The 27,193-nt window shown below is 34.7% G+C and overlaps 1 protein-coding gene across 8 annotated transcripts in view; it reads left to right on the top strand.

The window, feature by feature from the left end:
- GRIA4 (glutamate ionotropic receptor AMPA type subunit 4) overlaps positions 1 to 27,193 on the top strand; it is a 608,284-nt gene that overhangs the window by 523,712 nt on the left and 57,379 nt on the right. For 7 of the 8 annotated variants that reach the window (XR_006272041.1, XM_043482046.1, XM_043482043.1 and 4 more), the window contains 5 exons: positions 837 to 995; positions 5,933 to 6,100; positions 7,790 to 7,894; positions 15,155 to 15,265; positions 22,842 to 23,048. Coding sequence is in view for 7 of the 8 variants with exons in the window: in XM_043482046.1 (XP_043337981.1) it covers positions 837 to 995; positions 5,933 to 6,100; positions 7,790 to 7,894; positions 15,155 to 15,265; positions 22,842 to 23,048 (750 nt within the window). In the remaining variant the exon portion in view is untranslated. Of the gene's footprint in view, positions 1 to 836; positions 996 to 5,932; positions 6,101 to 7,789; positions 7,895 to 15,154; positions 15,266 to 16,573; positions 17,763 to 22,841; positions 23,049 to 27,193 lie in introns of those variants that run through there. The other variant, XM_043482049.1, reaches the window with a different exon arrangement.

Raw genomic sequence — 27,193 nt, 5'->3', positions numbered from 1 at the left:
ATCTTCAGTTTCCTTTGTCATTGTTTTATAGATCTTAGCATTTAAGTCTTTCACCTCTGTGGTGAAGTTTATGCCTAGGTATTTTAAGTTTTTTTTGATGTATTTAATGATTTTTTTTACATTCACTTTCTGATATGTATTATTAGTGTTAAAAATGTAGCAGATTTCTGTATGTTAATCTCATAACCTATTACAATGCTAAATTATTTTACCAGTTCTAGTAGTTTTTCTGTGGAATCTTTAGAGTTTTCTATATATAATATCATGTCATCTGCAGATAATGACAACTTTACCTTTTCCCTACAATTTGAATAATATTTTGTTTCTTTTTCTTGTCTGATTGCTGTCACTAGGACTTTCAATAGTATGTTGAATAGAAGAGGTGACAGTGGGCATACTTGTTTTATTCCAAATTTTAGCAAGAAGGCTTTCAGCTTTTCACCATTGAATATTATGTTGGCTTTGGGTTTGTCATAAATAACTTTTATTATGTTGATATATGTGTCCATTATATCCACTTTGATGGGAATATTTATCATGAGTGGATGGTGAATTTTGTCAAATGTTTTTTCTGTATCTGTTGAGATGATCATGTGATATTTCTCTTTTTTGTTGTTGATGTGGTGTCATGTATTAGATTTTGAATGACAGAGTTTAACAGCTAAATTGACATAATTGTTATTATGTCAACATTGACATAATCTTCCAGTTGTTTATAGCCATCACTTTTAAATCATATTGGTTATCAATTCACATTAACATTGAGGAGCCAAAATGTTAGCTATTAACTCCAATAATTAATTAAGCTTAACAAACTGTCATACTGATTTTTATAGGGATTCAAGGATATTTCTCTTGAGAGATTTATACACGGTGGAGCCAATGTTACAGGATTCCAGTTGGTAGATTTTAATACACCTATGGTGACCAAATTAATGGATCGCTGGAAGAAACTAGATCAGAGAGAATATCCAGGATCTGAGACACCTCCAAAGGTATTTGTTTGTTTTTATTTTATGTATTTTTAGTACTTTTTAAAATTTAAGGTAGAAAGTTCATTATGCAGTTCTTCTAGTAATATTTTGTCAGGCACAGTGTGGCATGGGGCAGAAATACTTTGCCACTATTTGTCACACAAATCAATATTTTCCAAATTTTTATATTTTATGGATGAAATGTTAGCCATTTGCTCAAGTAGTTTATTATTATAATTAATTTGCATATGAACATCCCTGAATAAATTACATACTTTTAAAATTTTTTATTAACTAAATATTTCAAATGTGAATAACCACTAGTAACTATTCCACTCAGAAAACAACTATATTTGCAAAATGATTTACAATGAGTAAGGAAAGTGGTAAAAAATGTAAAATATGTAGCTTCTGCAAAATTTCTCTTTCAAATTAACAATAAAATGTCAGTAAAATGTCAAATTTTATCTGACAGACATTAAAGTTTGTTATTGATATTTGCAAAAGGAGTTGGTAAATTTCTGATCATAAGCACATTTTTTTCTCTCCTGAAAAGATAGATATCATGTAGATAATGGAACAATGTTTCTTAAACTCTAACTTAGTGGTTTTGAGCTTCTCCACAATAAGACGTTGAGTCAGTGATGCCATCCGACTCAATGGGCATGAGTTTGAGTAAACTCCAGGAGTTGCTGATGGACAGGGAGGCCTGGCATGCTGCAGTCCATGGGGTCGCAAAGAGTTGGACATGACTGAGTGACTGAACTGAACTGAACTGATAATAAGACATCATCGTTTAAACAACTTTTACTAATCTCTCATTGACAGTGTATTCAAGTAAAAAGTTTTCAAACATAATTTGGAAATTCAAGCCTAGAAAACTATAATCTATGGTAGAGAATCTCAGTTCTTCCAACTTTGTCAATTTCCTCTATGTAGTATAGCAGTTTGGCTAGTCATACCATTTTCACTGCTTTCAAAATGAAGCATTTATTGAGTATCCACTATGTGTCAAGCACTGTAGTCCACCCTATGATTTTACAAATTTCTAAATGCAAGATATTAAATGGTATGTTAACTGATTGTTCTTAAGTCAAGGACCAGATTTGTGAAATGTTTGCCCAGGACCAAGTTGTGAACTCCTTGAGCCTTAGACAAGTGCATTGTCCACTATATTACACCACTTCGCAAGCTTAGGTAATACATATGAAAGCATATTAAAAAGCAAAAATATCTTCAAGATGCACACCACCTTCAGGATAAAAAGAAACTTAAGAAGTCTTTTAGTCTGCTTTTCCTTCAAGCTGGCTCAGAAGAAAATTATCCCAAAAGCTCAATTATTTAAAATACTAACACACAAGTAAAAACAAGCATCAAGCTTCCTTCCAAACTCATCTGAATAATTTGCTTTACAGAAAGTTCCTCTCATTCTTCATCAGTGTATGTAGAGACCCTGTTGCCCTTCTCTTTCATCTCTTTCTTCCTCACATATTTTTCAGCTATTTTTTTTTAATCTCAGCATTTCTTCTATAAACCATCTCTTCAAGTCCTTGTTATCCTTAGAGTTTTAGTATCTAGAATGGGCTTCAAACTTCTTGGCAGTGTTTTGTAGTTCCTTGTAACTATTTTTTTTTTAATTTCAGTGATAATATGTAGTATTATGTGTATGATATGTAGATAATATGTAGTAATGATATGTAGATAATATGTAGTAATATGTGTCCACTGCGGTCCTTCTGTCCAGACACACTGGTGTGGTTATTCCTTCCCTCTCTTGCCTTTAGCCTATTGCAAGGTTTACTATTTGATCATCTCCAACCAGACTTATCTATGTCATAGCTTTGGGCACTTTGTTTTGTCTTTCACAACTCTCTTAGTATGCTAGGCATCCAGTGACCATTTAATAAATACATGTAGTCAGTTCTAATTATTTATGGTAGTTACATTCTATAAAGCTGCCATGAACACTGAATTAGTGAATATTGAATCCTTACTCCTAGGGAAAATTACAAAATTAGGTCACAACAGTTTTGTCAGCCAATCAACACATAGTGCTTTGTTCTATGTGTGTTTCTGTTTAAACATATCTTATTTAAGATATTGTTGATCAGTTAATATTAATTGAATTCACAGCCAGTAGCACTATAGCTCAAGCCTGAACAAAGCTTATCAAACATATTTTTTCTATAAAGCACAGCACAGCCTTCTTGCACTCAGCAATAGACAACACTTTAACACTACACCTTTGGGCCATCTGTGTAGGCTTCTCAGGTGGCGCTAGTGGTAAAGAACCTTCCTGCCAATGCAGGAGACATTAGACACACGAGTTTGATCCCTGGATCAGAAAGATTCCCTGTAGGACGAAATGGCAACCCACTCCAGCATTCTTGCCTAGAGAATCCCATGGTCAGAGGAGCCTAGTGGGCTACAGTCTGTGGGTTTGCAAAGAGTAGCACAGGACTGAAGTGACTTCACACACATGTAGTTGTCACAGTTCCTAGCCAGTGTCTAGCACACTTTTCAAAGAACTCTCAGATATAATATTAAATTTTATCCTCACAATTACACAAAAAATAGTCATTATTTTATTTTGTTCTGTTTTGTGCTTTGTAACCGGAAAACATACTACACATTTCCTTAAAACTATGAATAGAAATAGAATTCATGTAGTTCTTTCTTCTCAAAACCTAGACTCTTGTTACTGCACTATGATTCCACCAAACTATACCTTTTTATATACATCTTGGATAAACGGAATTTATCCCATCATTCTAATCACTGCTTAAAGCAATAAATAGTTCTAGGTCAACACTTAGTTTCAGTTATTGTTAGTTGCTCAGTCGTGTCCAACTCTTTGCAATCCCGTCGACTGTAGCCCACCAGACTCCTAAGTCCGTGGAATTCTCCAGGCAAGAATACTGGAGTGGATTGCCATTTCCTTCTCCAGGGGATCTTTCCAACCCAGGGATCGAACCCAGATCTCCCTCGTTTTAGGCAGATTCCTTACCATCTGAGCTACCAGGGAAGTGCCACCTTTCCTCCAAAATGAAGAGTATGTTTAATAAGAATTTCTAGATGCCATCTGGAAATTTATGGGCATATGTGCCCATAAATATGTTTTCTTGGACTTTAGTACAATAGGACACACAGAAAATAATGAAATCCTTTTAAAAAGTAAAACCAATTTTAACTACTGCTTCTTTCCATTTATCAGCTCTATGACCTGTCAAAAGGCTTTGCCACTGGCTTTGCTCTGCTGCAGTCTGTACGACATCTGTTCTCTTTTGTAGTTCATTTGTTTCATAAAAACGGATGGACTTTTTAAACACAGCATGTGATTTGGCTCTTTTGGTGTCATATCTTCTCAGCTTTTTTCTCCTATTTAGAAAAGCAACAATAGTTTTCTTTTTTCGCTCTTGATCCTAAAATGCTAGCATTGCTTTTTTTTTTTTTTTCTTTCTACATCAATGCTTGTTTTTATTTTCTTGCCATCCAGAAAGATGATTTGATGGCTTTCTCTACTCAAAAATATGTTGGTCCAGGCAGGGGAGGAGGTATATCCATTTTTGGTTAAGTATCTTAATGTTCATCAACCATACACTCCAATTATGAGTGTGGATGCTTATCTTTAAGTCCATTTTTTCCATGCCCTTGAAGAATATATAGCAAGACTTATAATTTATATGTCACATATAAATCTTTCTGATGAAGCTTTAATTAGACTCTTTACCATTGAAGAGTTCTTTGTTAGAGTTTGTATTCTTTATCTTATCCGTATCTCAGTCCTTCCCTAGAAAACTGACTGCTATACTTAATAGTCATATTGCCTAAGTTTACTTTCTACAATTTAAATTTAATGATTTTTCTTAATTTATAAGCAGCAAATCAAGATCATCTTCCATGTTCCATGTCACAAAACTACCCTTAATATAAGCTTGGAATACGTTAATCATATAGAATTGTGCATATATGAAATTCTTGAAAGAGAAAAAATAGTTTTTCATCATGATCAGCAGTTTATGCTTTGCCACACTTCAAGAAAATTGTATCATATTTTTCATATGATTAGGAATTCTGTAAACAGATTTTACAAGTATTCCCTGTTCTGCTGATTTTCAGATTAAACAAACCACATTTCCTTCTCAGTTTTTCTTCATTTTCTCTTAACCTTAATAAATCTTTTCCTGATATTATTTCTCTTTTCTCAAAGAGAAGCATAGGAGATCACCAGAAAACAGATGATCTATATTTCATTTCTCCACTTTGATCCTAAGTTACAATAGAAACGGAAAAATGATTTAACCTTCCTGAGCACACTCTGCAGGCATGGGCATAACAGTACTCGTGTTTATTTAGCAATGTGTATATACATTTGGTAAATAAGTAGATGTTACTTCTGTACCTTATATTTAAAGTAACAATAAACATTCCCATTCATTCTTCTGAAAAACTAGACAGAGATATGCACTCTAAGTCAAAAAACATATATGAAATCTAACGAACACCTGATGGACATTGAGAGAAGGAAAGAGTGAGATATCCCAGCCCTCCTGAGGCTCACCCACAGCAAGAGACTATAAGGTAGATTGTGGAAATACTGCATTTAGCCTTTTTTTAAAAAAAATACATTCGCTGTTTCTACTTGGACACAACAGAAAGACCTTACCTAGAGGGCTTGCTTCTCCCAACTGATGGAGAGCTGTGCAATAAAAATCATAGTGGTAAGAACTGATATACAGTCTTTGTAATAAAGCAATAGTAGAAATTCCTGCAGCTAGAGGAAATTAATTAAAGTTAAATTAAAGGAATTTAATTTAAGGGGAAGTTAAGGGCAGTAATTTATCTGCCCTTCAGACAGCATGGTACTTTACGTCACAAACCCACGTAGTCCCCAGACAATTCCTAAAGATTGGTAAGAATTTAACATTTTACCATTATATTTACTTTAATTTTGTTAGTATACGTCTGCTCTGACTTATGATGGAGTCCTTGTGATGGCTGAAACATTCCGAAGTCTCAGAAGACAGAAAATTGATATTTCCAGGAGAGGAAATGCTGGAGATTGTCTGGCAAATCCAGCTGCTCCATGGGGCCAGGGGATTGACATGGAGAGGACACTCAAACAGGTAACTCACAATTTTATTTATGTTCAGTTTGTTTTACATGTGCATGTGTGCTAAGTCACTTCTGTTGTGTCCAACTCTTTGCAACCCTATGGGCTGCAGCCTGCCAGGCTCCAGTGCCCATGGGATTCTCCAGGCAAGAATATTGGAGTGGATTTCCATGCCCTCTCCCAGGGTATCTTTCCAACCCAGGGATCAAGCCTGCATCTCTTATGTCTCCTGCATTGGCAGGCAGGTTCTTTACCACTAGAACAACCTGGGAAGCCTTCAATTTATTTCATTGTCCTTTTTAAATGGAGTATTCAGGAAAACAAAATAATCTATCAGCAAAAACCTATATATTACAATTTCCATTTTAACATATTAAGCCATTATCATTTCTGAGACATTTCTACATAGGATACTGGATAGAATGGTGGAGGTAGTGGTTTAGTCGCTAAGTCACGCCCAGCTCTTTGTGAACCCATGGACTGTAGTCTGCCAGGCTCCTCTGTCCATGGAATTTCCCAGGCAAGAATACTGGAGTGGTTTGCCACTTCTCCCCCCAGGGCATCTTCCCAAAAAAGGAATTGAACCTGCATCTCCTGCTTGGCAGACAACTTCATTACCACTGAGCCACCTCGGAAGCCCACTAGATGTTTACTGGTGTTTATATGTTATACAGATGCTTAGCCAGGATAAGCTAGGTTATGTCACAGTAATAAACAACCCCAAGCTTCAGTGGCTTAAAACAACAAAAGAGGATTTCACACTCACAGACACACACCAGATTAGTAGGGGCACTCTGCTTTTTATAATCACTCAGGGACCCAAACTGACATAGCAGCTACCATCTTGAATGCTACAAAAGGAAAAGAGTTGTAGGGAAGTTTCTAATTGGCAATTAAATGCTTTAGCACTCATTACATCCGTTTACAACTCTTTTGTCAGAAAGAGTCACATAGACCTAGCTAACCAAAAAGGGTCCAAGAAGAACAAACCTACCTTGGACCCAGAATGAAGAAAAACCTGAAATATTTGGCATACACTCTTATTCTACTAATCTACTGACTGCCTCAATAGACCTTCAAATTGCCTTGTAACCTTGGATTAAGTATTTATTTTAGTCTTTTATAGTTATGCTAACACTGTTTTTCAAATGACTACTGTAATATGTGTGTATTTTTAGTAATATATTTTAAATGTTCTGAAATGCCATAGGTTTAGAACATAAGTTTAAATGAATTAAAAGGATTTGGAATAAAGTACACTTGAATATTTTCAAAAATATGTTTGTCTTTCTGAATGTCTTAATTTTAACATTAGCAAGGAGAAATATGATCTGCTGTAGTTATCAGGGTTATTTAACCTATTATGTGGATGTGTAGATAAAACTGAAAAGTAACTATAAAGGAAACCATATTTCTATTCTCATAAATAATATTTCACAATTGAAGAAGTACAATGGAAACTTCATAATAAAAAAACATATTTATCTTTCAAGTCCATAACAGAATTGCTTATATATTTCTTTGATATTCCTCTATCCAATTCTATCCCAGTAGCTCAAATACCCCATGGCTTTTTTGAAGAGTTGCTTATAGATTATAGTTCCACACCCATGTGTAGTCATAAGCCTAGCAGATGAAGTAAAGATTTCCATAAGTAAAATGGCAAATGATTACATGTGTAGATTTTCCTTTTCATTCATAGGTTCAAATTCAAGGACTAACAGGAAATGTTCAGTTTGACCACTACGGACGCAGGGTCAATTACACAATGGACGTGTTCGAGCTGAAGAGCACCGGGCCGAGGAAGGTGAGCCGCACTGGACTGCTTTCTTAGTTTGCATTTGGCATGTTAAACATCTTATAGGTGAAATACAGCCAGATAGGCTACATCTTTAAAAAATTGTGCATATGGCTAACCCTTGAACAAAGCGGGATTTAGGGGATCTGACTCTCCACACAGTCAAAAATCTGTGTCAAAATTATAATGGGCCCTCCATACATGTGGTTCCTCCATTGCTGCAGCTCCACATCTGAGGCTTCAAGCAACACAGACTGTGTAGTATCGTGGTATTTACTGTGAAAAGAATCCACATAAAAGTGGACCTGAGCAGTTCAAACATGTGTTGATAAGGGTCATCTGCACTTACAAGTAATATTTTCCTGGTAATTCATCCTGAAATAAATTCTTGTGTCAATGATTGATATTTAATGGTGTACCAAAGCTGAAATGAAATATTTACCCACTGTTTATATTCTTTATCCAAAATAAAAGCACTTTTTTAAAGGCTTAGCAAAAAGAATCCCAGAAAACCCATAATATACTCTTCAGGAAAGCGCACAATATAAGTAAAAGACTTATTCATTTTCATGTAGTCATTTCTGAAACCATTCGAGACAGAACAAGAAAACTACTTCTCATGGATAGGCATATCATAGAAGGCTAAATGTTCCTTAAATAAACATTCAAAGAAAAGAGATGATGGAAGGTAATATTATTAAGATTACTGTTAGGTTGAAGAGAGTGAGAGATACCTAAGAACTTCAATTGAGGGACCAGGAAGGTGGTTCAGAAAGCTGCTGATGATAGACTTTTGGATTTCAGAAGATAATTGCTGATCTTGTGATGTGACTAAGCATAATAAGCATCAGCAATGCTCTCAACATCCAAAAAGTGCTTTGTATATTGGAGCAATACAATTCCACCACATAAATTGACTATAAACATTTTATACCTAACATATAACTTTTTAACATTCCTTTTCTCTAGCATTAGCTAGGATGCTTAAGAAAAGTATGTTCAACTTACCTTATCTAAAAATTATCTGTTTCAACACTTGGATGCTAAAAAAAAAACTTTCCCAAGTACACTTTCCTGTGTTAATATAGTAGTGATAGTTACAATTTATGAAATGCCTGCTATGTTCCAAGCACTGAACTTGGTGTAATTTAATCCTCACAATGAGCCTGTAATGGAGTACTGTTTTCTCCCTTTTCCCAGTGAGAAAATTACAGTGCAATTGTTGTTGCTGTTCAGTCGCTCAGTCATGTCTGACTTTTTGCAACCCCATGGACTGCAGCATGCTAGCTTCCCTGTCCTTCACCAGCTCCTGGAGCTTGCTCAAATTCATATCCATTAAGTCGGTGATGCCATCCAACCATCTCATCCTTTGTCATCCCCTTCTTCTCCTGACTTCAATCTTTCCCAGCATCAGGGTCTTTTCCAATAAGTTAGTTCTTCATATCAGGTGGCCAAAGTATTGGAATTTCAGCTTTAGTATCAGTCCTTCCAATGAATATTCAGGATTGATTTCCTTTAAGATGGACTGATTGGATCTCCTTGCAGTCCAAGGGACTCTCAAGAGACTTCTCCAACACCACAGTTCAAAAGCATCAATTCTTCAACGCTCAGCCTTCTTTATGGTCCAACTCTCACAACCATGCACGACTCCTGGAAAAACCATAGCTTTGACTAGATGGAACTTTATCAGCAAAGTAATGTCTCTGCTTTTTAAGACACTGTCTAGGTTTATCATAGCTTTTCTTCCAAGGAGCGTCTTTCAATTTCATGGCTACAGTCGCCATCTGCAGTGATTTTGGAGCTCAAGAAAATAAAGTTTGTCACTGTTTCCATTGTTTCCCCACCTATTTGCCATAAAGTGATGGGACCAGATGCCATGATTTTAGTTTTTTTGAATGTTGAGTTTTAAGCCAGCTTTTTCACTCTCCTCTTTCACCTTCATCAAGAGACTCTTGAGGTCCTCTTCACTTTCTGCTGTCGTGCAATAGATTATAGCTATTTGTCTAAGGCCTATAAATGATAAAACAAAGATTTAAATTCAGATATATCTGAATTCCAAAGCTTTCTACTCATAAACCCACTTGAGTAGACTCTGCCCTAAAAGAGTTTATTTTCTAGCTGGATAGAATATAGTAAGTTCAATACAGCAGTTAAAGAGAAAGCATCTGCAAAGCCTAAAGCAGAGGAGATAACTTCCTAGTGGAGGAAAACAAATCAAAGAAGGCTGCATGGAGGAGCTGAGATTCAAAGTGAGGGCGTGAAGTTTAGAGTTTGAATAGGTAGAAATGGTAAAGGCAAGATCCAAGGACAGGCTGGAGGCAGGATAATTAAAGCCACACATCGGAAGATGGTAAAAGCTTTCAAAGTTGTGTTTTGCTCCAGCCTGTCATAGTGTGTTCTCCTCGATTTGAAGCTGCCATGAAAACCATGAAAGACTTTCACCCTTTTAGTGACATCGCTGTGAGTGCACACTGCCCACCGATACAGAGCAGGCAGGAGCCTATATGATCCAGATCAAGTAGGGTAGAACACGGAACATCAGTTTGAAAGCCAGGCTATATGATGAGCCCTTTCAAGGGTACTTCCTGAAGAAAGGGACTGAGATACGCTGCCAAGAAAAAATTTAATGTAAACACTGATTCTACTCACTCTGTCAGCACACAGTTTGCAACAAGAAAGAAAGAAGCCCGTTTTAAGCTAAGTCCCTCTGCTAGTTACGGAGCAGACAGAATATTCTACAAGTCCCTAAGAATATTGACTAACTGGTAATCAGATTGTCACAAATCAAATTCTGCAAAATTAGCCATTTAAGTAGAAGCTTTCTAAAATGCAAAAGACAATTCCATATTTCCCAAAACAGTAAGTACAAAAAATAAAATGATCTCCTCATTAAATAAAGAATAATGGAAAAAGGAAGCTGGTGGTAATGATAACATCAAGTGAGTTATTTAAAGCAGTGAATCTTTTCATGGCCTATTGAACCATGATGGTAACAAAAATTAAGGTTTTTAGAGGAGAAGTTTAAAGAGTAAGTTGGGAAAGTAATGAACAGTACATCTTCACTCTCAACTGATATTTGTCTAAAACTGTTAAAAGAAATATGAAGTGTGAATTGGTGTAGGCTTATCTATCCTTGTTTTTCTTGGGCATTCTCTCAGGAATATCAAACTTAAAAATGAACTACTGTGAGAAACACTAAGCTGGTGAGTCTCAGCAGTATGTCTGAAAAGCGAGCAGTCATTCTTATCAACTGAACACTTGCCCATAAGGGAGCTATCTTTGAAAATAGATCAGAGAGTTAACAGATCAGTTTGTCTGGATTCTGTAACAGAAAGTTGAGCAGAGTCTCATTAAGTAGAAGCCACAAAGCTCTTCCTGAAGCCTCAGCTCCTAAGTATTGTGGAATCTTCTTGGAATTCCAGTGATCTTACAAAAATGCTCTAAAACCAGGCTTCCATGATTTCAGTAATTCTTCAGGTCAGTTCAGTTCAGTCGCTCAGTCATGTCTGACTCTTTGTGACCCCATAGACTGCAGTATGCCAGGCCTTTCTGTCCATCACCAACTCCCAGAGTTTACTCAGACTCATGTCCATTGAGTTGGTGATGCCATCCAACCATCTCATCTTCTGTCACTCCCTTCTCCTCCTGCCTTCAATCTTTCCCAGCATCAGGGTCTTTTCAAATGAGTCAGCTCTTCATATCAGGTGGCCAAAGTATTGGAGTTTCAGCTTCAGCATCAGTCCTTCCAATGAATATTCAGGACTGTTGTCCTTCAGGATGGACTGGATGGATCTCCTTGCTGTCCAAGGGACTCTCAAGAGTCTTCAACACCACCATTCAAAACATCAATTCTTTTGTGCTCAGCTTTCTTTATAGTCCACCTCTCACATCCATACATGACTACTGGAAAAACCATAGCTTTGACTAGATGGACCTTTGTTAATCATAAATATTATATTTATTGAGAGCAGATTATATGCCAGACATATGAAGGAAACTTTTTGCACATTTTAATTTTTAATCTTACAGCAATCTGAAAACTAGACATATTTTTCTCACTTTATATAAGAGAAAATTAAGGTTCAGAGAAACTAAGTAACCTGTACAGGGATGTTCAACTAGAAAGAGATTGAGCTGGGGTGGAGACCAAGGCTCATCATCTAGCTTCAAAGCTGCTCTCTTAACTGCCACAAAATATTATCAGTCCCAGGGCCCATAACTTTTCTCCTCAAGGTTGGTATGAGGATTAAGCCATGTTTTTCAGGACAGGTCTGGTCAAATCATCTCTCCCAGGAACCGACTTTGAGTAAAACAGAGGCTTCTCACGGCCCCTCAATCCCTACATTGCAGGCAAAGTCTACCGTAAATACAGAGATATTTGCTGTGTGCAGTGCCTAGTCACTCAGTTTTGTCCAACTCTTTAGCAACCCCATGAACTGCAATCCACCAGGTTCCTCTGTCCATGGGGATTCTCCAGGCAAGAATACTGGAGTGGGTTGCCATGCTCTCCTCCAGGGGATCTTCCCAACCCAGGGATTGAGCCCAGGTCTCCCACGTTGCAGGTGATTCTTTACCATCTGAGTCACTAGGGAAGCCCAAGAATACTGGAGTGGGTAGCCTATCCCTTCTCCAGGAGATCTTCCTGACCCAGGACAGGGTCGCCTGCATTGCAGGCAGATTGTTTAACAGCTGAACTATGAGGGAAGCCCCTACTATAAAAACAGATATTTACTCATACATTATATTATGGTTATGTTTGTGTACAATTCATCTTTAGGAATCCAAAGAAGACAAATATTTCTCTGACATTTCCTACAGTTTAGCAATTTAAATGCTTCCATATTTTTACATTACATTTTTACATTACAAGAGCATTACAAAACTCTTGTTCACCCAATTTCTGTCTCTAGGGGAAAAAATATGCCTACTTTCCTACTTAGATGAGATCAGGCATGGGAAGAGTTCTTAGAGAGAAAAAATATCTCACATGAGGTTCTAGGTTCAAACTTTAATATCTTTTACTTTAGGAAATGACTTTTGAGCTATTGTTCACCCTGTACTGTCCTTCTTCCCAGTAAGTCCATGGCCCACACGACACCTGTGTACAAACCATGGTTCTGTATCACAAAACTTGGATTTCTTTTTCAATAGAATTCCAAGGAGATTTAAGATAAATAGATACAGTTGGGTAAAATTTTGGTTATTATTTTAACTTTCCATTACTTCTAAATCATTTGTCTTGGGATGCAGGAAGATACTCATGAACCCACAGATTGTCCTTGAATACAAAATATCAAGGTCTTGTCAACATCTGAAGACTCTCCAGAATGTGTCTCAGATCTATAGTTTTTCTGTTGTGGGAATTCACTAACTCATTAACAGAAAAAATTTGCTTTCCCAGAGAATGGGCTGCTGAGATCTGGAATGTGGCTGCATTTTAATGGAGTACTAAACTGTGAAACCTATTTTTATGTTGTATAACTGTCATGTGCAAGGGTGAATTAACTGACATGCTTTTTAAATTATTTAAATTATTTTATTTAAATTATTTTTTAAGTACATGTAGAAGTTGAGGAGAGGGTAGGTCTCAAAGGTATATTTATTTAGTTTTAATTAAATTTTTCACTGATGTTAAATGTGTTAGCACAAATTCCCTGGTAGCTCAGTTGATAAAGAATCCACCTGCAATGCAGGAGACCCCAGTTCAATTCCTGGGTTGGGAAGATCAGCTGAAGAAGGGAAAAGCTACCCATTCCAGTATTCTTGGGCTTGCCTTGTGGCTCAGATGGTAAAGAATCTGCCCACAATGTGGGAGACCTGGGTTTGATGCCTGAGTTGGGAGGATCCCCTGGAAAAGGGAAAGGCTACCCACTCCAGTGTTCTGGCCTAGAGAATTCTGGCCTGGGTTGCAGAGTCAGACCAACTGAGTAACTTTCACTTTCACTTTCAAATTCATACGGGCACTTAAAAATAACTGCTGAATTGATTTATACTCATAATTTTGGATCAAATTAAGCAATGTAGCAAAGCATATTAATGAAAATTATTTTTATATATTCTAATTGTATATGCAATATTTATAAATAATATAGTGTTTCTTTTTGATATGCTAATGCTTATTTTATTTTAATATGTTCACAAATACTAACATGACAGTAAAACCTTGAAGGAAACAAGGCTTTCAAAACATTACAAACAGTGAATACAGACCAGTGAGCGACTTGTTGCTGTTCAGTCATTCAGTTGTGTCCGACTCTTTGTGACCCCATGGACTGGAGCACACCAGGCTTCCCTGTGATCAATTGCATACATTTTATTGAAAACATGAGTTTGATCAACTGCATCTGGAAATTCAAGAAAGAAGTTTGGCAAGCATTAAGTGAACACTCATATGGGTTTATGTAGCATAACAGTAAAGTATATGGACTTGTAATTGCACCTACCTTTATATTTGCTGTGTGTATAAACTTTAAGATGTATGTCTTTTTTTTTTTTTTAAGCATTGATTACAGTGTCTGTCAGAGAGCAAGCAGTAAAGAGGTAGTCTGCATGCTGAAAAGAATCCTAAATTTCCTTTAGGAGCCCATTTTAGTTTGTTATTTGTATAGTGCTCAACTAATTGCTTAATATATTTTATGGAAAAGAGTTTGCTCCAAGTCTAAATGAGAAGTGATATAAGGATTTAAAATTTAAAAATACAAATTTAAAATTTTCAAAAGTAAAAATATTAAGTAATCATTAACATTTTATATATTTAGCATTTTAGAAATGGTAAGATTGTTATCTAGTGGCTAGGTTATATGAAACTATTTCTATATTGTTTTAAAATACACAAATCTAATTTTTTTTAAACATCCTGTACGTGTGCCCTGTGTAAATCTATTCTCTTTACTATAAAATCTGTAACATTATTGATAAAAAATCATGTAAATTAAGTATAGAAGTTTCCAATCATTCTCACTACAAGAGCATCAGAACAAAATGGTATTCCGTCTGTATCCATATTCCTTTTTGAACCCATTCATTCTCAATGTCTTAGCTAGTCCATGAGTGTATTAATAAATTGTAAAGTTGGCAAATGTATAAGTAGATAGTATTATTAACATTAGGAAAACTGGCTCACCATGAATTAAGAAAACTTCCAAACACATTTTTTGTGTGTGCTTCATAAATTTGTTTTGTTTTCTTATTAATAATTCTCATTGTTCCAATAAGAACTAGAGAAAACTCTTCTTAAATGTGTTTTCAAGAATTTTCTCTATTTGGCAGGTTGGGTACTGGAATGATATGGATAAATTAGTCTTGATTCAAGATGTACCCACTCTTGGCAATGACACAGCAGCTATTGAAAACAGAACAGTTGTTGTAACCACTATTATGGTAAGTTTCGGTCTGTGCTTTATGATGTTTCATTTTGCCCACAGGCAATTTTAATCCCCAGCTATGGTGAACGGGGAGGGTGAAGATTGCATCTTAGTGATGGTGGCATTGGTGTTCTCATCAACAAAAGTCTGTTGAGGCTTTGAATAAGTTTGTCCTGAACTCATTTCAGTACTTTTATTTGTATCATCTTTTGTTGCATTATTGTTCTTGGAAAAATGCTCAGATGTTAAAAACTGAAACTCTTTCATTGGAAATGAATCAAATGCTAAGATTTCAAAGGACAAAAGAATGAACATGGAAAAGATCAACAACGTGAAATACCCAGTAGTAAACATCATATATTGTTATTATGCTTTTAAAACATCAATGTAATAATAGCTAATAGTGCTCAAAATTATAATTTTCAGGTGCTTTATTAATTTAATAATGATTTGCATTGTCTTTATAATAAAGATATGAATGTTAAGATTTTAATAAGCATGTTTTACACAACTGTATGCTTTAAAAATAAATTTTGTTTTATATTTATATTTACTTCACAAAGGAGTTTTTGTACCGATTATTTTTCTCATTGACCTGTGGGAAAAAATGCATTAAAATGTATTGAAATTCTCCTAAATTAATAAAAATATGATCTTCATTTGGTCACATTATAAAATAAAAAAATGCTCTAAATTTTAAGTCTGCTTTTTCAAAGAGATTCTCATGAAATTATCTTTTACATAGTGTATCTCATATTTTTCTCTTGTAAATTCAAACATGCGTTTTAGAGTCAATGTTAGTCAAAGGAGATCAACAATCGGTAATTATTTCTATCTAATTTTAAGTTATATATCCTCAGCTCACTGTCTCATTAGGCAGGACACATTTTTAACTTTTATAAAGCCCTTACTCTAAATAAAGAGAAACTATTTTCTGTAATTTAATTTTTAGCTTATGTAATTTTAACATTATGTTTTTAGTAATGTCAAGTTATTTCCAAAATTTTGACATTGAGGTCAAAGCATGAAAATGCCAGAGAAAAGCTTTCACATGTTGCAATTAATTTCATCAGTGTTGCGCCACCAGCTAGCTACTTAATGTTAATGTCAAGCCTTAATTGGAAGTTTATAATTTTAGAATTCAAACCAACCAACAGCAATTTTTGTGTATGAATGAAAAATATATATCTTCTAACTTAATTGTGTAATGCATGGAACTTAAATATATATATATATATGTATATGGACATATACATATATATATATTCCTAAAAAAGACACAGTAATGGAAAGTCATACTTCAGTACAGTCCTCCTCTTTTCAGCCTCTGATGAAGAATCCTATTTTAAGAAATTGATCAAGAAAGAAATGAGCTCCACGTTGTTCAACTATTCCTAACTAAAGCTCAAGTCTTGTTCTTCTGTGTAGTAAATTTAAACTAATTGTTCATGTGGGATTCTTCTTGGATGATCAACTCTGGACTACCAGAAAAAAACACTTATTTTTAAGTTCTGTGACTTTCCTGAGATATTAGAACAAAGAAGAATTAATCCTCATCTTTTTCAAGAAACTAAATGTTGAAAAATAATACTTAACTCTGACGTATCAATTCCCATATCTTGAAATGAGGTCATTGGACATAAATGATGGAATTTTAACACTTCTAATCCCAAGAGTAGATTTTCTAAAAGTAAATATCTATGAATCTGCATCCTTCTTTTCTGGATATACATAGTTGCTTTCTTTAAAATTTTTTTTGAAATTTTGCCTGTTCTACATGAAATAAGGTGTTTTAGTGTTCATTATAGGTATAATGTAGATTCTGTTATTAAAGGGGGTGGAGACACAATTCTTCAGGCCATAATATTGAATTAGCTTTGCAAGCATGGCTATTTTTCAGAAAGCACGCTGTCAAAAAATGAGTAAAGTTATTGAAAAATCCAATTGTTTCCTATATATATAAAGACTATTCTGTACAGTTATCTTTTCTTTGACAGTGATGTCACCAATATTTTTGCAATGAAAATAGTGCAGTATTAGTATCTGTCTTTTGTATAAAAATGTAATCTCTATATAAATAATACCTATGATCTTTGAAACTTCAATAATTCAAAAACAAAAATGCTAGCATCCTTTCGCCAAAAATGTTCCTTGTATTTGTTTTTGTTGATACTTTCCCAGGACCTATGACATCTCCATCACCTCTTTCATTTTGAAAGAAATGTGCTTTTTTGTAGATGAATGAGATATTTACACTGGTGTATTATAATCCTTTAGATTAACTTGAAAACTTTCAACAGGAATGGAATTGGTTAGATGTTAAACTATGTGCAAGACAGATATCTAGACATAAAAAGAAGACTGTTGTGGCACTGGAACTCATTCATTTTGGTCAAAATTGTTATGACTTTGCTGTTCTACCATTTGTCTTTCCTTTGTGTATGTTGTTATTTACATGTTGATACACTGTAATAGTACATGGTATTGTTGAATAAAGTTGATTGAGAAATTTATTTATTCATTCACAAATATTTCTTAAGCGTCTGCTATTTGCTAGGCACAGTTATAAGCCTGGGATACGTTAGCCAAGAAAACAGACAAAAATCCTGCATTTTCAATTGAATTTTAATTCTAATGAGAAAAAGTAGACAAGAAACATAAGTATAGTAGATACCATTTTTTAATTAAAATGTGTCTTTAGCTTTTTTCATTGCTGAAATCTATGTATTTTATGTCATCCTTTTAATGACTAATTTATTCTTCCTGAATATAGTCATACTGAATATAACTTAACTAAATCTAAATAAAAGTAAGTTTGACACTATCATCACATGAGAATCACGACTACAAAATTGAAAGATCTAAAGTTTTGTATTCAGATGCTCAACGTTTTTTCTCTTGAAGTCTTAGTGACTAAAAATTTTATAAAATTTGTAAAATTTATGAGACCGTGAGCATGTTAATTTAACATTTTACATTCAAAATAAACAACCTAAAGAAGCCAAATCTGTGCCACGTGGTTTAGCTAAGTGCAGCAATTGAGGAAAAAGTGGTTTGCAGTAGACATTGGGGGTGGTGGTTTCCTCTATAATTTCACTACTTTCTTTGGCTCAACTCTCTGGAAAAGGAGAGATACAATTAAATTTCAGTCAATCTCATTTTTCCCCAAATCCTTCACTGAAAGTAAATGAAACTTATAACCCATTACGAAACTAAGAATGCATTTCTTACCATCTCATGAACACAACAATCCTTTTGGAAATTTTTCCACAAAATCCAAATTTATTCAGTATCATAATTACTTTATAAGCCTTAAAACAATTTTACTTATAACAGTCCTTCCAGGAGAATTTTTTATTCTTTTTATGAGTTGTTTGAAAGTTTATCTTTTTTACGTAGAATTTTGTAAATGCACTGCACATAGATACACATGTATATACAAGTGCATATTTATACATACATATAAATATCTATACAGATTTTTTAAATTTTCTTTCTTGTACAAAATATTAATCTTCCCAATACATGTGCCTGCTTCCAAAGAGTTTATAACTCAATGCTTTTAAATGTTATTTCTAATAAACTTAAAATTATGCCACTATTAAATTTGCTCATTTCTTATAAATTGAATAACAACATTTTAATGTTCACTTTTAAGAATTTTATCCATCGGATAAATTATCTACATTAAGATTCTTTGGATAAAAGCAAATATCCACATAGCAAATTACTTTTGATATTACTGATGTTATTATTTTACCTGTTTTCAACTAGTGATTTCAATGATTATATTTGTGATGTTTAGAAAATCTTAAAGCTTTTCCAATAAATATACACTTTGACAGTTTTATTTTTGCTAAATATCAAGACAAATATTCCAAACAAAAGTTTCCTCAGTAGGAAAATGATACGTTATTTATTGAAAATCACCTTAATTCATTTATATAGATATTTTCATAAGCAAACCCTAGTGCCATAGCTTTAGACAGAGATTGATTTCTTTCCTGAAACAGCAGAGCAGATGTAGAACACTATGCGTTATGGAAATTGTACTAATAAACTCATAATTACTAAGAAGTAATGCATTTTAAATAACTTCTAAGGAATTGTTGTCCCACAGAACACAGCAGTTGATAACAAAGATGGTAGGTTATAGTCTTCCATTTTAATTCACAGTTGCGCACCTGGGGCTCCATAAGGTTGCTTATTAAATGGTCCACAAACACCCCTTAATGATTGACTATAACTCGTTTTTTACTATACTGAAAAGACTTGGTATTTTCTTCACCACAACTCTGTATTGAGTCTCCTCAAGTATGCAGTGTTTGAAGGGCTACTTGTACATAAATTATCAGGTTCGAAATGGGACAAATGAAAAGGTTGAGAGCGTGTTGAGGATTTGCCGCTAATTTGGATTTAACATGAAAGAAAAGGAAAGTGAGACAGACTCAAAGTAACTGGAAAGAGCTGAGCAGCTCTGAGAGATCTTGTTCAAGAAATGCCTAGCTGTTCTCTCCTTTAGTTCTTCCATCTTCCTGAGTGTGATCATCTTATTTCTCTTAATTTGCATGCACCAATATTCGAATCTCAACAATTACTCATGCCCCTAAGAGTCAGGCATGACTTAACGACTTAACAGCAACAAACTTCTAATCAACATTTTCAGTAAACTGAAGTCTTCTCTAACCTTTGTCAGTTTGTTTGTTAGGAAAACAAAAATCTGATGGGTGTTGCTATCCAAAAAAGAAAGTGAAAAAAATCAGACACTAAATAAATTTGTATTTATAGATACATATGCCTGTTTCAGAAGAGATGATCTGGAACTCATTAATATTTACTTTCCTTTTGAACCCCTGAACCAGAAGTTCTAACATAAATACCTTGCCACGATATTCTTATTTAGGAAGCATTGATAGACCAGGAAATATTTATATTTATTGAATACCTTATATTTATTGAGTACCAGACACTATGAGGAAATATGGAAAGGTTTTAATACATTGTTTTTTCAAAAATTTCATTCACTAAAAATACAGAAATCATTTGTTTAATCTTGTCTTCTCTCTTGTTAAATCACATGAAATCTCAAATAGTTGCATATATTTTGACACGTGCTACAGTAGCTTCAAAAATGTTGAGACATTTCAAATTATGGGTTCAACTTCCACTCCTGCTAGTTCTGTGAAATTGAACAATTTGTTGAAATTCTTTAAGCTTAAATTTTCCATCTGCAAAATGGGAAGTGCCTACCTCAAAATGGCAGTGTGGAAAGAAAATAAAAGGATACCATTAAAGAACAGTTAAATAACTTTGTACTTGATGTAGAGCAAGCACTAAATAACTGAGGGCTTGTATTATTTTTTACTATATATGTTATTATATATGGTGGTTTCCCACCATTTTCACTCCTGTACCTTTATTACAAAGAATTTAATCATAATCGTAAGAGGATAAGGAGCATATATAATTTATTTGTATACCCTAGTTCCCAGCAAGCTGCCTGGCACACAGCGGGTATTTATCAAATATTTGAGTAAACATTGAAAATGCAGCTTTTAATGAAACAAATTATTCACTATATAATGTAGAGGGGATTTTGCAAGCTAAGTGATAATACTAGCTAAAGAAGCTTCTGTACACAAGCTAATACACATCTGAGGGCTAAAATTCATGTGTTCAAATATTTCTGACTCTAGAATTTATCAACCTTAGTAGCCAGTGTGAACCTTAGCAATACTCCTTTTGAAAACCTCTCATTTGTTATATTAACAACTATTTCCATTAGAATGTTAAGGACTGTGCAAATGTGCAATTTGTGCTTGTTTGCACATATTCTTCCATATTTTAATTAACTATCACAAGAAAAAAAGAGACAAAATGAAAGCATTGGTTCATTTTAAGTAATATTCCATAACATATCTTAGAAATTAACGGTCTTGCAACAACTTACCAATTTTTATAACCACATTCATATTTTTCAAATGATTTATATCTGGAGAATGTTTTCTTTAAGCTAACAAATAATTCTCTTCTATCTAAAGAGATAATTAGCTGCCTTTATTTTGTAGGTGGAGAAATTTCTTAACCAAGTTCAGTGTTAGAATATTCATCAAATTCAAGGAAGAAGTGAGAGATTTCTGGTTCTTTTGACCATGTCTACCTAAGGCAGGATTTAAGAAAATAATACAAGAGCCAATCCTATACAATTGCCAACAATAGAGTTATTTAGGTCATCTCTATGAGAAAATCACATATTATATAATTTACACTTCTATTGTTTTTTGAAATAGTTTCTATAGTTACAAAGTACTTTAAAACAGAATTAGCGTAGACTGTCATGTAATGCAAAGTAAATCATCTTCTAATCCAGAGTTTTAAGAGCAAGTTCAACTTTCGCAACTACAGATTTGCTGGGAGAAAAGAAAAGATACATATTAAAATTACTAAATGGATATCATGGTGCTATTTTATAAAATATAAATCATGACTTCAATAACATTGTAGTCAAAAGTGGTCATTCCTTGTCTGCAAATGATTAAGAAATCTGAAGTGTGACCAGGAGTTCTGTATGTACTGCATGTTCACTGAGCCTATCTTTTAGTTGGTGGCATTAGGTTTTGTTTATAAAATCAAGTGCTTTTCTGCTAACGTCTATTTAGTTTCACAGACTTTAAATGGTTTGGTTTAGGGATGCGTGTGTGTGGGTGGGTGGGTGGGTGTGTGTGTGTACTGAAAACTGTTCACTTATTACTAATCAGCAGTAATCTTTTCATTTCACAATAATTCTTCATCCTATTTTATCTTATTGCTTCAAAAACTAAATGAGAATATTACTAGAAATATTACTTGAAGAGTTAATGATTTTCACAATTGGGAAAAAAATTATTAGCTTCTTGTGGGAACATATTTTTATAATAGAATAAAAATTCTTGGATCACAACCTTAATTAAAGCCAAGATACAGGACAATTTTAGGAAAGCCAATTTAATGCAAATTAGTATATAAAATGTTAAGGACTGCTAATTTGTTTCTTCTTTGCACTTGCTAATACCTGCTCTGACCAAGGCATCTTGCTAAATCCCAGAGAGCAAAGAAAAATAATATGGCTCTTTTCCTGAAGGAAGTCTCAGTTGAATGTGGCTAAAAAAGATGCAGAATACAGTGACCTATGACTTTGAATAAGTCTTTTATTGTACAAAGTTGGCTCCTAAGTAGTCTTCAGGTCATGAGATGCTTTGAAAATGGTAATCCCATTGTCATAGATGATAATTTATGCTTCTCTAGTCAATTATTAACATATATTTTTCCTATCACAGTCACAGTGCTAAGTATGTAATAATCATTCAAAAGAAATTTATTTTATTTTAAAGATTCTATTTTTAGTATAAAAACAGAATCTATAAAGCAACTTAATATACTTCTAAGCATAGTTATATATTCATCTGTTTTATTATCAGTTTCTTGCCACACAAAACCAGTGTGTGTATTAATACTAAATATAATCTATTTTTTAAGTTCTAAAAGTGAAAGTTGCATAAAATTTTTGAATGTTTCATAATTTCTCCTTTACAGTTCTACTTCTCTCATTATAGGAATCCCCATATGTTATGTACAAGAAAAATCATGAAATGTTTGAAGGAAATGACAAGTATGAAGGATATTGTGTAGATTTGGCATCTGAAATTGCAAAACATATTGGTATCAAGTATAAAATTGCCATTGTCCCTGATGGAAAATATGGAGCAAGGGATGCAGACACAAAAATCTGGAATGGGATGGTAGGAGAACTTGTTTATGGGGTAAGCAAATCAATCTATTAGAAAATTTACTTACATAAACCTGAAAGTCTTTTTCACTTGGACACATATCAACTGTTAAATGTCTATTGTTGTTTTTTAAAATTTGCAGTTACATTCAAAGAAGCATATATGACATCAAATGTTTCTCTATTTCATTAGTAGTATAATTTCCAAACAATTAGGGAAACTAATACTTGATAACTTCAAAAAGATAAAACTTCAGACTATGATATTCTATTTTAAAAAAACACTAACTTCAGTATCTATGATGATCATTCTCTTAAGCTTAATGCTGCTATACCAGAGACATGTCTTGAGAGCTACAGAACAGCTCCATTACTAATCTGTTACTTGATAATTGTAGGAGCAGATTTCCTTTAACAGCATAAAGTTGAGCCTTATTTTAGCTATTTATTTATATTTCTATTGGTTGTATTTACAAGTAAATATGTTTTAAACTATTAATGAAACAATAAGCAAACTAGCTAGCATATATTAAAGACTCACCAATAACGTGAAATTCTTACAACTCTGCTGAACACAATAAATTTAAACTTATATGCAATGACATCATTTTTTCCAACATAGTAAACACAAAAGCGATAATTTATTCCATAGCAGGCCTCACATGAAAGCATGTCAGGCCCTTCGCTTTGAGTTCACCAGATTTTTAGTGTATATATTCAAAGTGAAAGTGAAGTCACTCAATCGTGTCCAACTCTTTGTGACCCCATGAACTGTAGCCTACCATGCTCATCCATCCATGGGATTTTCCAGGCAAGAGTATTGGAGTGGGTTGCCATTTCCTTTCCCAGAGGATCTTCCCAACCCAGGGATCGCAGACGCTTTACCATCTGAGCCACCAGGGAAGTCATACACATTCAAAGTCTAGGGCAAATTCAGTGTAGACATTCCTGCCTGAACTAGAACAAGATTGGTTTCTTCAGCTAACATTGCAGTGTTAAAATCAAGCCAGCATTTATCAAATGCCAGTGATGGTATATTTCCAAAGTCCAGAAATCAAACCTAGAGCCCACAGTGAGTTCTCTTCATCAAGTAACCAGTAAAAGTCATATACACTTGAACTGTATCTTGAAATTTCCTATAAGCCAATTTACATTTCACAAATTTCATGTTCAAAACACATTCTGTTTGATTAATTCTTCAAGATTCCCTTTAAAAATTAAGAACTACACAAAAGTAATCCTTCCCCAGGAAAGAATAAAAGTAGAACATGTTAGAACATTGGGCTTCCCAGGTAGCTCAGTGATAATCTGCCCACAATGCGGGACACTTGGGTTTGATCCCCGGGTCGGGAAGATCCCCTGGAGAAGGGAAAGGCAACCCACTCCAGTTAGAACATAACTGATGTATACAGAGGGGCTCACTTTTGAGCCAGAACTGCAGTTCAAGACTTTTGTGTTTCTACATCCTGCTTTCAGACCATGAAACAATGAACATTCTCTGCACAGGACAGCTATAGCAGTAAGAGGAAATTATTTGGCATTAAAAAGCAATTAGTTAGCTTTATATTCATTTGAAAGAACTGCTGACTAGTTAGGTGCCCTAAATGAGGAAAACAAAATTTTCAGGCTTAAAAAATCAAAAAGTATTTTACCACTGGGCTCATCAACAGTTTGATATTGAGCTTTAATTCTCAAAGAAAAAGAGTTCTTAAAGCATGTGTTTCTTGGTAATACATTAAACTTTAAAATTTTAAATGTGAACCCTAACCTAGTGCCTAGAACTACACTGATTCGCTCCCTTCAAAGCTCTACTGAGTCAGTCCAGTTCAGTCGCTCCATCATGTCTGACTCTTTGCGACCCCATGAACCGCAGTACGCCAGGACTCCCTGTCCATCACCAACTTCCGTAATCTACCCAAACTCATGTCCATCGAGTCGGTGATGCCATCCAACCATCTCATCCTCTGTTGTCTCCTTCTCCTCCTGCCCTCAATCTTTCCCAGTATCAGGGTCTTTTCAAATGAGTCAGCTCTCTGCATCAGGTGGCCAAAGTATTACAGTTTCAGCTTCAACATCAGTCCTTCTAGTGAACACCCAGGACTGATCTTTAGGATGGACTGGTTGGACCTCCTTGCAGTCCAAGGGACTCTCAAGAGTTTTCTCCAACACCACAGTTCAAAAGCATCAATTCTTCTGCACTCAGCTTTCTTCATAGTCCACCTCTTAGACATCCATACATGACTACTGGAAAAACCATAGCCTTGACTAGATGAACCTTTATTGGCAAAGTAATGTCTCTGCTTTTTAATATGCTGTCTAGGTTGATCTTCACTTTCCTTCCAAGGAGCAAGTGTCTTTTCATTCCATGGCTGCAATCACCATCTGCAGTGATTTTGGAGCCCAGAAAAATAAAGTCAGCCTCATTTCCAGTGTTTCCCCATTTATTTCCCATGAAGTGATGGGATCAGATGCCATGATCTTAGTTTTCTGAATGTTGAGCTTTAAGCCAACTTCTTCTCTCTCCTCTTTCACTTTCATCAAGAGGTTGTTTAGTTCTTCTTCACTTTCTGCCATAAGGGTGGTGTCATCTGCATATCTGAGGTTATTGATATTTCTCCCAGCAATCTTGATTCCAGCTTGTGCTTCCTCCAGCCCAGCCTTTCTCATGATGTACTCTGAAAATAAGTTAAATAAGCAGGGTGACAATATACAGCCTTGACGTACTCCTTTTCCTATTTGGAACCAGTCTGTTGTTCCATGTCCATTTCTAACTGTTGCTTCCTGACTTGCATACAGGTTTCTCAAGAGTCAGGTCAGGTGGTCTGGTATTCCCATCTCTTTCAGAATTTTCCAGAGTTTATTGTGATACACACAGTCAAAGGCTTTGGCATAGTCAATAAAGCAGAAATAGATGTTTTTCTGGCGCTCTCTTGCTTTTTCAATGATCCAGCGGATGTTGTCAATTTGATCTCTCTTTCCTCTGCCTATTCTAAAACCAGCTTGAACATCTGGAAGTTCACATATTGCTGAAGACTGGCTTGGAGAATTTTGAGCATTACTTTACTAGTTACACTACTGAGTATTTCATCTCAAAAGTGCATCCTTGAATTCAGTTAATTTCGGACCAGATAACTAATCAGTTATTTTCTACATTTGTTACATATCTCTCCTCTGGAGTCCTTACCAAGTTGGTAACCCAGGCTCACTCCTGTGCAAGTGTTCTGATGACATTTTATTGGGAGAATATTGTCTAAATAGTGAAAATAAGTGATATGAAGGGAGTAGTATAATTAAAAGCAACAAAATTGTATCACTAGTACATGTGTCACATGGCACAAAAAAGTCACAAAGTCAGGCTGTTCTCAGAGAGAAAAGGTAACATAATGGTTATTACTCTTTATTAATTCCTCAGCCAGTTTGCAAGGATTTAAATAATCTGATTTTTGCCACTTGAGTTGTCCAATTTTTTCCCAAAAGGAATCTTTGTTCACGTCTCATATACCTTCCACAGATTTTATATTTTCCATTCTCATGTCTGCAAAGTCTTTACTTGCCTCTCAACTACATTTTTTTTCTTTCTTACTGCTAATGCACACATGAATTCTCAGTTTACAGGCCCTAAGTAAAACTCTGTGTATATTCTTCTACTCAACAAAGCCAGCAAGATGATTAACTTTGAGTCCATTATTTATTTATTATTTTTTTTTCTACTTTATTCTTTGCAAACCTTGTTACTGTAATTGTTAGGAATAGATTATCTGCCAGACATTTAGATGTGATCTCAGCACACCACCAGGTGGTTACCCCAAAGCTCAAAACCTCCCTTACACTTTCAGATTCTTTCTGCCTGTCACTACTGCACACTGCAAGAAATCCCTGACAGAATCTTCTGTGGTTACTGAACCAGGGCCTCTTCCTGTGCCCTGCTGTGCTTCTGTGTATATTTTAACCAAAGAAATTTTTCTCAGAGCAAATTCCATGTCCTCCCAACACTAGAATTACTTGTGATATGTGTTAAAATGCTGGTTCATCAGCCTCACTCCAGAAGTCATTGAGAATCCAAACATTATGAAGCTCTTGCAGGAGGCATTTCTCACAGTTTTGGGAATCACTGAGAGCTAATGGAACAAGGCAAATGCAACATCTCCAAAGTTAGCAGAGAAAACTCAGATGTATCTT

Source organism: Cervus canadensis, chromosome 11, assembly GCF_019320065.1.
Source record: "Cervus canadensis isolate Bull #8, Minnesota chromosome 11, ASM1932006v1, whole genome shotgun sequence".
NCBI lineage: Eukaryota > Metazoa > Chordata > Mammalia > Artiodactyla > Cervidae > Cervus > Cervus canadensis.
This window is presented reverse-complemented; position numbering and strand designations above follow the sequence as displayed.